General features: G+C 45.0%; 2 protein-coding genes across 2 annotated transcripts; both read right to left on the reverse strand.

Annotated features, from left to right (window-relative positions):
- Positions 1-122: 122 nt before the first annotated feature.
- On the reverse strand, positions 123-6,297 carry TMED9 (transmembrane p24 trafficking protein 9). The gene is made up of 5 exons (XM_083428980.1): positions 5,995-6,297; positions 5,585-5,685; positions 4,494-4,619; positions 4,209-4,355; positions 123-3,164 (listed from the first exon to the last, which is right to left on the reverse strand). Exons 1-5 carry the CDS (start codon positions 6,146-6,148, stop codon positions 3,015-3,017), a joined length of 678 nt encoding a protein of 225 aa, XP_083285106.1. The 5' UTR covers positions 6,149-6,297; the 3' UTR covers positions 123-3,014.
- Positions 6,298-8,750: 2,453 nt separating this feature from the next.
- Positions 8,751-14,204, reverse strand: LMAN2 (lectin, mannose binding 2). The gene is made up of 8 exons (XM_083428978.1): positions 13,872-14,204; positions 13,200-13,318; positions 12,955-13,072; positions 12,104-12,183; positions 11,509-11,670; positions 10,885-10,999; positions 10,517-10,636; positions 8,751-9,721 (listed from the first exon to the last, which is right to left on the reverse strand). The coding sequence occupies exons 1-8, from the start codon at positions 14,149-14,151 to the stop codon at positions 9,561-9,563; spliced, it is 1,155 nt and encodes a 384-aa protein (XP_083285104.1). The 5' UTR covers positions 14,152-14,204; the 3' UTR covers positions 8,751-9,560.
- Between the last annotated feature and the right edge of the window lie 349 nt (positions 14,205-14,553).

Genomic DNA, 14,553 nt, shown 5'->3' on the forward strand with positions numbered 1-14,553 from the left:
AAAAAAGTTGTAGTTGGCAACAAAGTATTGATACCCTATTACCAAAACTCTTACGTACATGTATTTTGGGACTTCTGAAGAAAGTGTAAGATCTTGACATGAAATAAAGTTAGCAGTCATTGTTAGAAGGAAATACCATCTTTATTGACTTCTCTCTCATTTGCTTTACAGTAGCAACCAGGGCTAAAATAGCCACAATATAAAAAAAAAAAACACCAAGTATGCGCCACTCATTAAAACTGGTCCTTCATCCATAAAGCTTTAGTTGTTTAATCTCCTACATAAAAGCTTGAACTCCTACACTGCAGCATCTATAAATTGTCACCCCATTAAGTTGTCTTAGTTGGTCACAGCAGAGTGTAAGAAACAGGCAACTTCACTTGTTTCACAGGAGCACAGTCAAGGTGGCTTTAGGGAAGTTGGGATCTTAGACCACTTCAATTGGATGGTGTAGTCAGTGGCACAAACACAGACCATTGCAAATATCACAAACCTGGGAAACTTAAAAAAAAACACAACAAAAAACCTCAGATGAAAGAGACCCTTTCCAACAAACCCGGTTCCAATAGGAGGACACCAGCATTCACTCATCTAGTGCAGCAATCTTCATTCATTCTAGAGCAGGTCTGGGAACCTTTGGCTGAACCTTTGTTACTGAACTACAGGTCCCATCAGCTGCAAACAGCATGGCTAATGGCCAGGGATGATGGGAGCTGTAGTTCAGCATCATTTGGAGAGCCAAAGGTTCCCCACACCTAGTCTAGAATGTGCTTTCCTATGCTCTCAACTGTTTTCTTTTTTAAGATAGATATTGGCACAGTCATGAAGCTTTATAATTAAACCCAGTTTAATGCCCTCAAAGAATTATTCTGAACATCTTCAGCACTTCAATGTTTAGCAAGTTCTGCTATCTGAAAATCAAGACAGTTCAGGCCAGAGCAGATTATGTCTGGCTCAGAACTTCTTAGCAACTTGAGGACATTCACAAGTATCTCAGCAATATACCACCACCACCCTTTTGTAAATCTAATAACACAACATATTCAAAGCAGCAAGGGGGGGGGGAACCAATAAATTTTAGAAATTGAAAGGCTGGCGCCATTTGAATTGCAGAAGTCACTGCAGTTGTTCCCTTGCCTCTAGTAAACAATTCTGGTTTTTGTATGGCAACAAAAAAAAAAAAAAAATCCCTTTCACATTTAGGGAAGTGTACACTTGTCTCTACTTTCATGTAAAATCAGTATGGTAATTGTGAAGCCAAAGCTGAGCAAAGAATATGCTACCCTTTTAAGTTTTCTGCTCAGCCATCATGACACACAAAATATGAGCTTCAGACCTCTATAGCAAAAAAAAAAGGCATGGATAGGTGCTGCTGTGATGGGAATTTAACCATATCTGCACTTTCTCTGTCTCCAATGTGTCTCCTAAAAAATCCATCTCAGATACGCCAAACCAACATAGCCACTTCTCCAAAGGCTTAGTCACCAGTAACATTTACAAACAAAAGACACTGGACATCACTTAAATAGTCTACATACGGTGGCTAGGTCACCCATAGTGATATTGGCCTGAGAACAAGCTGCATGCCTCCCAACACACATGATCCTTACCCCTCTCATGCACCCAAATTGGGGGCTCGTTACAACAGTTTCTCATAACATCCGAACTTAGGCTTAAGTGCTTCAGCTCACAAGTGTTATGTTTCCATTCCTAACAAGCACGATGTAAGTGTCCAAGCTGGGTGCAATGAAAGGAGGAGAAGGGGAAGGAAGAGTGTATGGGCACATGGTTCAATCTTAGGCCAATAATCCATGGTTGACCAGTTCAAAATTAGTCTCATTGAGATTTAACCATCTTTTTGGCTCTCCCCCTAGTTTAAATGTAACAGTCTTCTGGGTTTCCTCCCTCCCAAATAGCAATCTCAAACTTTGATAGGGGAGGGGTCATGAGAAGATGCTTCAATAATTTTGGAATTATAATCAAACCATATGAATTTGTTGGATGCCCATAAATGTATTTAGCAAATCAAACCCCTAGGAGACCTGGACTGTAAAGTTCCTTGGGAAATGAATTCTATTGAAACCAACAGGGTTTGCTTCCAAGTAAATGGGAGTTATGATTGGGCTGGTGGAACAGCTGGAAAAAGCAAGTCAGCACATGTTCCTGCTGCAAGAACAGCAGTGCAGAACCAAGCTTACAACCAATAAGCTCACATTCGTAAGAAAATGAGGCATCTGATCTGCCAGAAGAATAGTGGTTGTGTATATACAGAAAAAGCCAATTTAATTCTAGCAAGCTACAGAGGAAGATATAAGTCAAGTAAATTTCAATACTTAGCTATCCTCAGTTAATAGCCCAATTATTATCACATATCCCAACACATACATACAGAATGTCTCAATATTATTCCACCAATCCCACAGCAGTTAATCCCAAAATCATTCCATATCCCATTCACATTAAGAATATATAGGACAGGAGAACTGCAGGCAGAGCTTCCAGGTCTTCTTATTCAGTGCTTTTCTTCAAAACAACATACTGGCGGCATCAAGAAGTCAGAGCTAGTAAAAATACAGCAGGGCTCAAAACTGGCATTAGTTTCTTGGCTTTGTCATTTGTGACGCTGGCTGGAAAAAATGGTCCTGGGTGCCCTTGGGAAGAGTTGACTTTTGATGAAGGACACTCTTAGGCAAGAGAAAATCCCACCCCCCAAGCTCCTCACACAGAACATGAGTGACAGTGAGGGAGGGCAGGTCTGGATTGTCTGGAGAGAACACAGTGCCTTCAGAGGCGAAGCTGCTGCCCTGGAACCACAGCAGGCTGAGATGTTGGCAGGGAGGAAGAGAGATGGAAGGACAGAGGCAGAGAGAGGTAGATGATACTGAGCCTGGACAACAACAAGTCTGGTGGAAGAAGACTGAGGAGAGGAGAAGCACCCGTGCAGGCACTGAAGAACTGGGAATGGCTCCTGTGGGAACTGCAGGCCTTTTGCTGATATCAAACCACACTTATTTTTATACCAGCTTCTTGGCCTCAAAGAAACTTTTAAGGTGCCTCATCTGCCAGACTCCAATGGCTACAAGAATGAGGGTCTGGACAATGGACCACCAGAGAACCCGCTGGTTTGTGCTCTCACTAGTTTGCCGGAAGCGCTCCTCTCGCCACTGAGGAAAAAAGAAGAGGAGAAAACAGTTTATGAGTAGGAAAGGGGAGAGGATTCATCAAAAACTAAAAGGATACTTTTTTAGCATGAGTTGGGGGAACAGCTGACTCTGGAAACCAAAGTTTGGCCACAGTCACACTACACATTTAAAGTACTATGATACCATATTAAAGAGCCATGGCTTCATCCAAAGAATTCTGGGAGTTTATTAAGGGTGCTGAGAGTTGTAGGAGGCCTCTATTCCCCTCACACTGCTACAATTCCCACAAATCCCTATGAAGTGGGATTGCTTGTTAAACCATTCCGGGAATTGCAACTCTATGAGGGGAATGGGTCTCCTATAACTTTCAGCACCCTTAACAGCCTATTGTTCCGGGGACTTTTTGGGAGAAGCCATGACTGTTTAAAGTGGTATCACAGTGCTTTAATCGTATTGTATGAATGTGGCTGAAGTCTACCTTCCACAAATAGCACAACCTTCACTAATAAGGGTGCATATTCCCTTTAGAAAGAAGCCCTCTTCCCCTCGTCAGAACTGTATGATGTGAGCATGTTAGCAGACCTTTCCCAGCCTTATTATACAGAGAGCATTACTGGAGACCAGCTGAGAAGCTCTTTGGAAGCTACCCATGCCAAGACAGACTAGTTGTCCATCTAGGCTGGTACAGTCTACTCTGATTGGCTGGGGCTGTCTAGGGTCTCAGGAGGAAATGTCTTCTCCATCATCTGCTGCCAGAGTCTTTTAACTGGAGGCATCAGAGAATGAACATGGATCTTCGGCATATGAAGCAGGTGCTCTGCCACTGAAGTACAGAGCTGGATTCAAACAAGATGTTGCACTAGTAGAAGCCAGCACAGTGAGTCCCACTAGCACAATGGGACTTCCCCCACCATCCCTGTCCTCTCAAATTAGGTTGCAAGAATCCCCAGAGTAGTGCATGGAGGGAGGAGAGAGTAGATTGTTCCATTTGGCAAGCGGAAAAAATTGTGAAGCTGGAACTATCACCTTGACATTAAATTTCACCCACAGTCCCCCTCTTTTTACCCGCTGGTAGTTCTGCTCTTTCTGGATCTGTTCAATCTGCTCTAGGAGCTGGCGTACACGTAGCTGCAGCTCACTCAACTTGTCTTTGGCTGCAATCTCAGCATAGTCGTTGGCATGTTCCCCAACCTGGATATCGAGGTGGACCCTCTGCAATGAAATTCGAAACAATGTCAGCAGTGAAAACTTGGGCCTGAAGATACCCACCAAAGCATGATGCTTCAGGAGCTGGCTTGTCAAGTCAAATGAACCCAAACACAAATCTTCCCTTTGCATGAATCCTCTTACCAGCATGCCTCCCGCAAAAAGGGAAAACTTTGTGGAATTAGAATGAAGGCAGATCTGATGTTCCCCAGGTGTGTGTGAAGTAAAGGTGAATCTGCCCTCTGAGCCATACTGTCGAGACAACACCACCTACAGAACAGAAGGGAATGTAACGTATGAGTCAACCAAACATACCAAAACCATTTCGATACCAGGGTCCACACAGACAAAATCAGTTAAATTAGGAAACACTGAGAATTTGTAGTACCAGTATTTTAGGTTGATTACACAGATGCTTCTGGAATACTCTGCTCTGTATAATTAAAAACTATTCAGATTTCTATTGTGTACCTGAAGTCTTCTGGATAAAGTCTTCAAGCTGCATCTATTCCACCATGATATATTGCCTGTTCTACATACAATAATATATCAACATGATACACTGCCAGTTCTGCAGGCCATAAAGCCAACGTCTGTGGCTCCAACAGGTGTGTGCTGAGTGGTTTTCCACAGCAAAAGGCCATGACAACAAATAAACACATGAAGTTTGAGATCCACATTGTTATCTCTCAACAGTCATGCACCCAGACTCTTCTTTGGGGATGAAAGAGGTGGTCTGCAAATTATCCAAAGCTGTTCACAAAACACTGATGTAGTGAGCTCAACGTACTAGTCCTATTGCCACACAAAAGGGCACAAGGGACCAAAACTACAACCCTGCTTCTTCATATCTAGTCAAGTCTGGGGTATCAACTTGAATAAAATATTGGGGAGGCCCAGGTAAGCCCTACCCTGCATAATCAATCACAAGAGGCAGCACATGCACACCATTTAAATGGCAATGCCCGTGGGGGCCCCTGACTCCCTCAATTATTGTATTGGAGAGGCCGAAGGGACCTTGGCCCCTAGAAGTTGGCTCCTATGGGTCAAATACTTGCGTATCAGCACACTAGACAATAGGCCAGGAGAATACAATCAAAATAATGGCCCTTAGGAGACCAAGATCAGAAAAGGAAAGACCCTTTTCTCTATACCTCTGAGCAGAAATAGTCTGTAGTTACACCATACACCTGAGACACACATCTGCCCTCAGATCAACAGAGCACGTGGTATACCTTTTCATCAGGGTCCTTCACTTCCACAAACATGCCCAGGCCAGGAGTAGCCGGAAGGTACTCTTCCCGTTGCTTATCAAACAGCTGCGTCCGGTAATTCCCTGTGATATAGAAACGGAATAGGATGAGGAGAAAGTTGGCCGCCCAAACAGTTAAATAACTTAATTTCCAAGCTGAATCTCCATCACCATCTGCTATACACAGGTAAATCTCCTCCCGTGTTCCCTTCTCACCCACAGTTTCATTGCCCAACTCTCTTCCCGATCGGCAGCCCCTCGAAAGCCTTTAATACCCAGAGCGCCCCCAGTTCACTGCGCCCCAGATCCACCCCCTCTTTGGGCCATGAACCCGACCCCCCCCCCAAGCTAGCGCCCCTTTCCCCGCTCTCCCCTCCGCCCCGCCAGGCGCACCGATGACCATGGTCTCGTCGGGGATCTCCTCGATGAAGCACTTGCGCTCCGTCTCGCCCAGGTGGAAGTAGAGGCCCCAGCCGGGCGAGGCGAGGCCGGCCAGCAGCAGCAAGAGCCGCAAGAGCACCGACGGGCTGCGCACGGGAGCCGCCATCACGCCGCGCCTGCGTCCCGCCTCTCCTCTGCTTCTCGAGCCACGTAATCGCTCCAGCCGGGAGGGCTGAGCAGCCGCGCGGCCTTCAGGAGGCAGGACTACAACTCCCAGCAGCCCTCGGGAAGGAAGCGGGCCGTTCGCTGGAGAACCTCCCTTCTCCTGCAGGAGAGGTGCTGGTGTGCCATTGGTCAGAAGCGAAGGCGTATGTCGCGGGGGCGGGGATCTGCGCCTTACCAGGTGTTTTTTTTTAAATATATATAAAAAATTATGCTTTCCAGGTTTATACATTTCACTAATTTTACAAACATTTTAATGTTTCAAAACTTGACTTCCTCCCCCCTCTTTCTACGGTTCCCTAAATTTATTTTTTATATCTTCTGCATATCCAAATTAGCTTAATTTGCTCTTTTATTCATCTACTTTAAATATACACTGTACTCTTATAAAACTGCAGGTTATTACAATAGTCCTGCCAGTCTTGCCAGATGTTTTGGACTATAATGCCCATCGTCCCTGGCCACGTCGGTTATGCTGGCAGAGGACTGATGCGGGTTCCAGGGCAACATTTGGAAAGTATCACCTGGCTAGCGGCATCCCGTCTCCCTTAGCGCCTCCAAATCCCTTTAGACACTGCTGTCCTAGAATATGCCTCACACTCTCTCCCTGACTTCTGGAACAGAAACTGCTGCAGCCAGAGCACAAGCCTGACCTAGTTTCTCAAGTATTGGGAGTGCAGAAACCCTGTTCAAAATGCACTGAAGGTGTGATAACAGGAATGGCCTGGATTTTCTGTCTTGGTCAGACCACACCTGGAGTACTATGTCAATTTCTGGGCACCCCAATTTACAAAAGATGTTGACTAGCTGGAACATGTGCAGAGGAGGGCGGCCAAGATGGTCAAGGGTCTGGAAAGCAAGCCTTACAAGGAATGGTGGAGGGAGTTGGGTATGTTTAGTCTAGTAAAGAGGAAACCGAGAGGAGATATGATTAGCTACCTTCAAATATCTCAAGGGCTGTCACATGGAAGATGGAGCAAGCTGGTTTTTTCCTGCTCGGGAATGTAGGGCTTGAACCAATGGATTCAAGTTACAAGAAAGGCAATTCCAACTATGTACCATTAGGAAGAGCTTTCTGCGGTAAGAGTTGTTTTACAGTGGAATAGATGACCCCGGGTGACGGACTCTCCTTCACTGGTTTTTTAAGTAGAGGTTGGATGAGCATCCATCATGGATACTTTAGTTGAGATTCCTGTATTGCAGGGGGTTGGACTAAGATGCCCTTTGGGGTCTCTTCCAACTCTACAATTTTATGAGCAAGGACAGAGGTGGGCAGAAGTGTGTCAGCAGGCTCCTTCTATGCCAGCTTTTAAATATCTGCTGAAAGCTTTTATATTGAGCCAGGCCAATGCAAACAGTGAAGAGTACACGCCACACAATTATTATTAATTATATTTGCATACCACCCTCTACTGATAGATCTCAGGGTGATTCACAACATATCACAGTAGTTCACAACATGGGCTACTGTTTTTTGTTTTTAATTTTTTGGCGTTAAAACTTTTTATGATTTGACTGGTTTTATATTTTTATAAACCACTTTGTCGTATTTTTATGATACAGAGGTATATAAGTATTTTCATAAATCAGGTATCATTGCCCAGTGGAAAGTTGTTATCATTATACTTATCATACTTTCAGGCTTCAGAAAAAACATATTCCTTCCATCTGCCCTGCTAAGAAGCCACCTGCATCTGGTCTTCCCTCAACTATTACCTAATGGCAACAATACTCTCAACTACCTAAACCAGGCTTCCTCAACCTCAGCCCTCCAGATGTTTTTGGCCTACAACTCCCATGATCCGTAGCTAGCAGGACCAGTGTTCTGGGATAATCGGAACTGTAGTCTCAAAACATCTGGAGGGCCGAGGTTAAGGAAGCCTGACCTAAACTGTTTCCATCTTAGCTGAACTATAACTTTAAGAACTGATGTATGAGTGTGTTTTCCTCCTCCCTTTTCATATTTTTTCCTTGTGTGTCATGTCTTTTAGATTATAAGACTAAAGGCTTGGATTACCTTAAAACTGCTCTTCAGAAGCTCCTCTTTTAGAAACACCTGCCTGGCTGTAGTAAAAGACACTGACAAGAGTGTTGGGCCAACAGCAGAAGAGCCTTCCGTAGCACAGGAATAAGCAGCTGGCAGCATTTATGTATATGCATGCCCTCGCTTTATCATTTATTTACTTAAATCATTTTAATCTTGTTCTTTAAGGGAAAGTGATCTATGTTAAGTAACCTCTAACTTTTCCAATTATTAAACATGAAGAACACTTAGCTTACTTACTGAGTTGAGAAGTGAGCAAAAAGATTGCAAATCTTTCTGCACCTAAAAATGCAGTTAAGAAATAAGGCTCTTTTTCTTACTGAACTCCTTACACACCTACATTTTTAATAATTTACTGAAAATAATTCACAACCTGCAGTGTGAAGTGATACATACCAAGTCCAACATGAGCCCAAGCCACAAGGCTACATCACATTAAAGGCCCCATTAACCCACCATTCTTACTCATACTCCATAAAATTAAGACAAACAGCAGCTGAGGTCAGTTTTCCACTTTTATTTCACACACCCTCTCTTTCACCCATCATCTTGCAATCCACACGCAGCTATGTGGCTATGGCAAGGTCCCACCACCAGAACCACCTAGTTCAGAAGTTTAATGCGATGATTCAGAGCAGGACCTGAATGTCTGTGACCAAATTTTGGCATATACTCCACAGTAACTGGAAAAAATCACGTTCCCACTCTCTCAGACCAATGTAATCACAGGTTCCATCACCAAAGGGGGGAGGGGTGGGAGAGATCACATTTGATAGCCACCAGTTGTTTTAGTGTAAATTAGTCTCACTTTCAGCAGTTGAGAAAGAGCTGGTACTAAAAGGAAGTACCAGGGCCAGTGAGATTACAAAATACATTCAGTTCAAAACACCCACCTTGAAGGCGGCTTACGGGCCAGGCAAGAAAATTGCTGCCAGCAGTTAGCAGGACTCCGGAAATATTGCCCTGTTAGAGAAATACCAGCACATACTAGGTGGGATGCAGAGTCTTGCCCCATAGAGGGGGAACACCCACCTCTAACCACAGTTCTTTCCCCCCTTTTAAAAAAAGGTGTTAAAGAGGGGCTGGCGGCTCTGAATAGTATTCAGAAAGAGAGAAAAGGTGCTCCCCCTACCTTCCTGATTGTTCTGACAAATGTTGTCGGGCTTGTGCTGCCAGGGGGGTGGGGGGAAGATATGAAAATAATCCGTGTATTTCTCTGAAAGAGCCTTTTCGAAGCCAGAGTCTATACAATTCTCCCTCCCCCCTGTAAAAAATATTCCCAAATGCCCAGAATGTGGGCTTGTTTCCCCCTCTAGTAAAATCGCTTGTTCCGCTCCTGGCGTTTCTGGAAGACCACGGCTCCCACCACGGCACAAACAATGATGCCAAGCAGAGAACACAGGAGCAAGAGGAACACCTTCCAACCCGTCAAGGGCCCACTGCGGAAGTTTCCTGTTGGGTCATCCACGTTATCTAAAGGAGAGGGGGTGGGAAAGAGAAGTGGAGAGACAGAGATTTTACAACACATATCATGCTCTCAGGCTAGACAGGAAATGGTTTAATACAATCCCTAAGAATCAGTGGTCGAAATTTGCCAGGAGCCAGGCGCATTTTGCACCTGGCTATTGGCCACATGTGACCAAGTGAAGATGCCCGGGTGCCAGAATGGCACCTGACGTCTCTCATCATCTGGTGGTGCATACCTGAGGATCCTTGGATCCTGACTATTTTCACACACTAACAACACAACATGCACCATAGCACATTTCTTTACAAAATACACATTGTTTGAATGCAGGAACAGGATTACAGATTGTCAAAATTCTGAGCTGCAGAAGAGAGCTTCTGGAGAATTATACCCAGAATTAAATTCAAGCCAGCAACGTGATACAGATTGTATGCCTATCCAAGTAAACACATTTTACAACAATCCCAACTTGGGACCTTCAGATTACAAATGTTCATAACACATGAACAAATATTTACTCAGAGGATTTAACTGAATTCGGAAGGACATAAATACTAGAACATATGTTTAGGATTATAGCTGTCATTGCACTGGGATTCCTAAGTTCTCCCTAGTAAAAGGGATCAAAATTTTCATTTCAGTCTACCGCTTCAAGCTAATCAAGGGTCAAGCACAGCTCCATGAAAGTGAATGCTGACCATTTAGCATGCCCTGAAGAGATATGGGGATGCTTCCTCACATGAGGGAGCGATCTCCCGTTTGCTTCATGAGCATTCAAAGCAAAAGTACTAAGAACTCACCTTTTGGTGACTTGAGAAGGCTGACACTAGGCTCAATTTTTGTCCAGTCAATGTTTTCTTCCTCTGGTGGATGTTCTACCATCAGCTGAAATAACTTCATTGAGATGATGTCATGATTGTCTAGGAAACAAAGACATCAAGTTGCAATGTGGTAGTACAGCTTATTTAAAATGCCATCTCTTAGAGAAAGAATACTTTTTTAAAATAAAGAAGCTATTAATTCAGGAAGTTGACTTAAGATCTCATAGTACCCAGTTCAATAGTACAAATGTATTGTCTTCACTTTACCTAAAAATGGCTCTACTTTACCTATAACACCAGATCTAGGCAACAGAGCCAATTCCACCTTTTTGGCAAGCAGCCCTTACCAGAGAGATCGCCTGTACCAGCAGAAGCCCCAAAGAAGTAACCAGTGGGCAGGCGGACACCAGGAACATCAAAGCAATTTTTCCATTCATTTTTGTCTTCCACATCAGTCATCACCTGCAAAATAAGTGTCATCTTGGATGCGAAGAGCAATCCAAATTTCACTCTCCCAACCACATAAAGAACCTTACAAGCACACTAGAGCTTCAATTCTGAGGAAGAGAAATTAACCATACCGTACTATATTGTCTAGACAATCTGTTCTGTATTTTGTATCTTGCTACCTTCCCCAAACTGGACCTCTCCAAATGTCGTGGATTACAGCTTTCATCATCCTTGACCATTGACTACCCTACTGGAAGCTGCTTTGCAGGCATTGTTGATTCCCATTGCATAGCTTTTCCCAAACACCCAACTAGGTGGTTGTCAGGCACTTGAAAACCACTGCACAATGCATTTTGCAAACTCAATGCTTGGTACTTCCAAATGATTGAAAGGCAAGTTGTCAAAATTGGCCCATAGAGTTGCGGGAGAAAGATATGAATCTGGCCCACTGGGACAAAAAGGTTCCCCACCTAAGGCAACCCATGAAGAATGTACTCAACCTAGTACCCCAGCAAACTTACTGTCAGACGTCCCCGGGAGTAACGGATAGCCAAAAAAGTGTCATGGTTCCGATTACGAATGTCAGCTGTGCAGCCTGCCAGCTCTGTCCAGCGACCATCTTTGCTATGGTCGTATGTCAGGGATCCATTGTTCACCATGGCAGAGATGTATGGAAACACACGCTGCACAATAAAAGTAGCATGGTTTTAAATCTTCTGCGTGTAGCTCTTACCCTAAATACTTGTGAAGCAAACATATATGCATATGGAAGCTCCACTTGTCTGTGAGACAATTCCAGTTAGTTAATATTAAACCCCATAAAGTTGTACCTTGGATCCCAAACGCCTTGCAAGTCGAACATTTTGGCTCCCGAATGCAGCAAACCCAGAAGTGAATATTCCAGTTTGCAAAAGTTCTTTTGAACCCAAACGTCCTACGCAGCTTCTGATTGGCTGCAGGAGCTTCCTGCAGCCAATCGGAAACCATGCCTTGGTTTCCGAACATTTGGGAAGTCAAACTGACTTCTGGAACGGATTCCGTTCAACTTCCGAGGTACGACTGTGCTTGGCTTGCAAGTACAAGCAACCCTCAAAGCCAGTGTGTATCCTTACTTACCTCTGTAGCTTCATCATTTGGGTAAGTGTCCAGGAAAATGGCCAGTCCATGGAAGTTATCTTTGCTGCCATAGACAGGGCCTGAGCAGGACAAAGCAGAGTGTGGTGACTAGAACTGCATCCTTGCACCACTGAACAACATAATCCAGCCAGGCAGAACTCTACAGATTAATCTGTAGAGAGCATCATTATTTCCATACAGTTTGAAGTACTTGAACGTTGCCAGCAAACATTGTAAGAAAGGTTGTATTATTTTCAAACATTCTGCACAATGCCCCCCAACTTCTTGAACAGCAGCTTTTCTACTATGGCACATGCATTATCTCCTATAGAAACATGCACATGCATTATCTCCTATAGAAACATGTCAAGTATGTAAGAATTTAGATCTAGTTGTGAAACAACAATAAAGCATTTGCACACACATTCTTAAGCAACAATGAGCTGATATGTAATTAAGAATTCCCAGAAGACCATGCAGCAGTGCTCACCCAACATTCTTAAGAGCTTACTATGAAGGCCTAGTTTTCACTGAGATGGCAAACCTGTCTGGGCTGTGCCACTACAGACAGCAGGTAGGAGCTCACATGACTGAATGTTTCTCCATTTAAAAACATCCCTCTACACAAATATATATGGGAATAGGCATAAGGCTGCAATTCCATATATATATATGGGAATAAATATATATATGGGAATAAATATCACTGAACTCAGAAGGACTTGCTGCACCTTATAATGCTATGCTAGTTTAAGCAATTTAGCTCAGAAACTATCCACTCATAACTGCATTTGGGGCCCAAAATTCATCACAGTGGGATACCACCCTGACTATTCAACCCACTTCAGTACCTGCAGTAAGGCGCTCCCGAGTATACCACAGAGCAAAACCATCTCCATGCAGATTTTTCTTGCCTATTCCATGGATCTTGAAATGGACATGGAGCTCCCAATCCTTTAGGAAGCAGGGCTAGAAGACAGAATATAGTAGCCCTAAGCACTTTTGAGAATGATTCACACTTTGGGTATTGTTAAGTAGGCACGATCACTGCTAGTCTCATCCCACTACCACTTTTTCCATGCAGAAACACACTCACCACTCGGTTCCAGATTGAACCCTCCTTACTGCGCTCATCAGGGGTCAATCGAACATACTGGCTGGTCAGCATTGTACTCCCCTGGAAATCCCAGAGGGGCATTGAACTGGAGCCAACCCCTAAAACAAAGAAGATACCATGGAAACCAGAAGTTACAGACTAGGCACAAAACCACCACCTCACAAAAATGGTGTGAACTGTGTTCACTTGTTCTCCCCGTTCTTTGGCCATGAATAATAAGCAGAAACTGATTATTCATGGCAACTTGATGGGCATGACTCCATTAATTTATAATATATTATTTACCAGGCAACTGGGGCTTTCCTCTGGATCTGTAAGATCTGCGTATTACACAAACCACAGCCTCCAATCGACCCCCGCCCTGCCCCTCCTGGCCTTCAAACTGAAGGGGCTGTCCTGGGCAAAGAAAGGTCCCGCCTGATTATTTATGAGGGTCCATCGAGAATGTGTGCAAAACGAATAGTATTGTCTCCGCGGCCCTTTGGTTTTCCTCTCTACTTCCTGAAGTGTCAAAACCAAGTCTTCCCCTTGGCCCAACGCGACCTGAACGTTAACCAGGGGCAGCCAGGATGGAGAAAGGCTCGAGAAAGGCGGGCGAGAAGGAAGGGGCGGAAGAGTCGGGGGGCAGCAGCCCCTGCCCACCCCACGCACCCTGGTAAGGCTTGATGAGCGAGTGCTCTCTTTTCAGGTGCTCGCTGTTGCCGTCTGTGAGCTCCGCAGCCCCTCGAGGCACCGACCCGGCCAGGAGGAGCTGGAGGAAGAGCAGGGGCGGCAGCGCCATGGCGGCCGCCGACCCCCGCAGGCACCGCGCGGATCCACCGCCTCCCAGACCCACGACCATCCTACTCCCTCCTGCCCTTCTTCTTCCTGCTTCCGGTCGACCCTTCGCCCGGAGGTAAAAAGGAAAGGGAACCAAGGCAACCAAAACCATCGACGTCGGAAACTCTCCGGTCTCTGTAGGCCGGAACTCCGCCCCCCAGCGCGGCTGTAGAGATAGGAAAAGTGAAGAGTGAAACGTATCCTCCTGCTACCGCAGTCCGGGGTTCTGAGAGCGCAACGTGTCGGCTTGCGAGTGGTTGGAGCGGGGCAATTAGAAGTCGCTCCTCCTCCTCTGCTGCCCCCACCCCGGAAACATCAGACGCTGCACTGCTCGTTCTCAGCCTCAGCGGTGCCTGATGGGGGTTGTTCGCAATGGACTACCTAGCAAGGTGGTTGAATTGAGGAGTGGGTGGTTCTAAAGCCTACTTAGAGCTCCACGGCAATCTTCAGGGATGCCCCATCCGTAGCTTCATTTCCCAGCAAAGCTGTTCACGAGGGCAATCACAGCAACTTC

This window comes from Podarcis tiliguerta, assembly GCF_965153285.1.
Source record: "Podarcis tiliguerta genome assembly, chromosome: 2".
Lineage (NCBI taxonomy): Eukaryota > Metazoa > Chordata > Lepidosauria > Squamata > Lacertidae > Podarcis > Podarcis tiliguerta.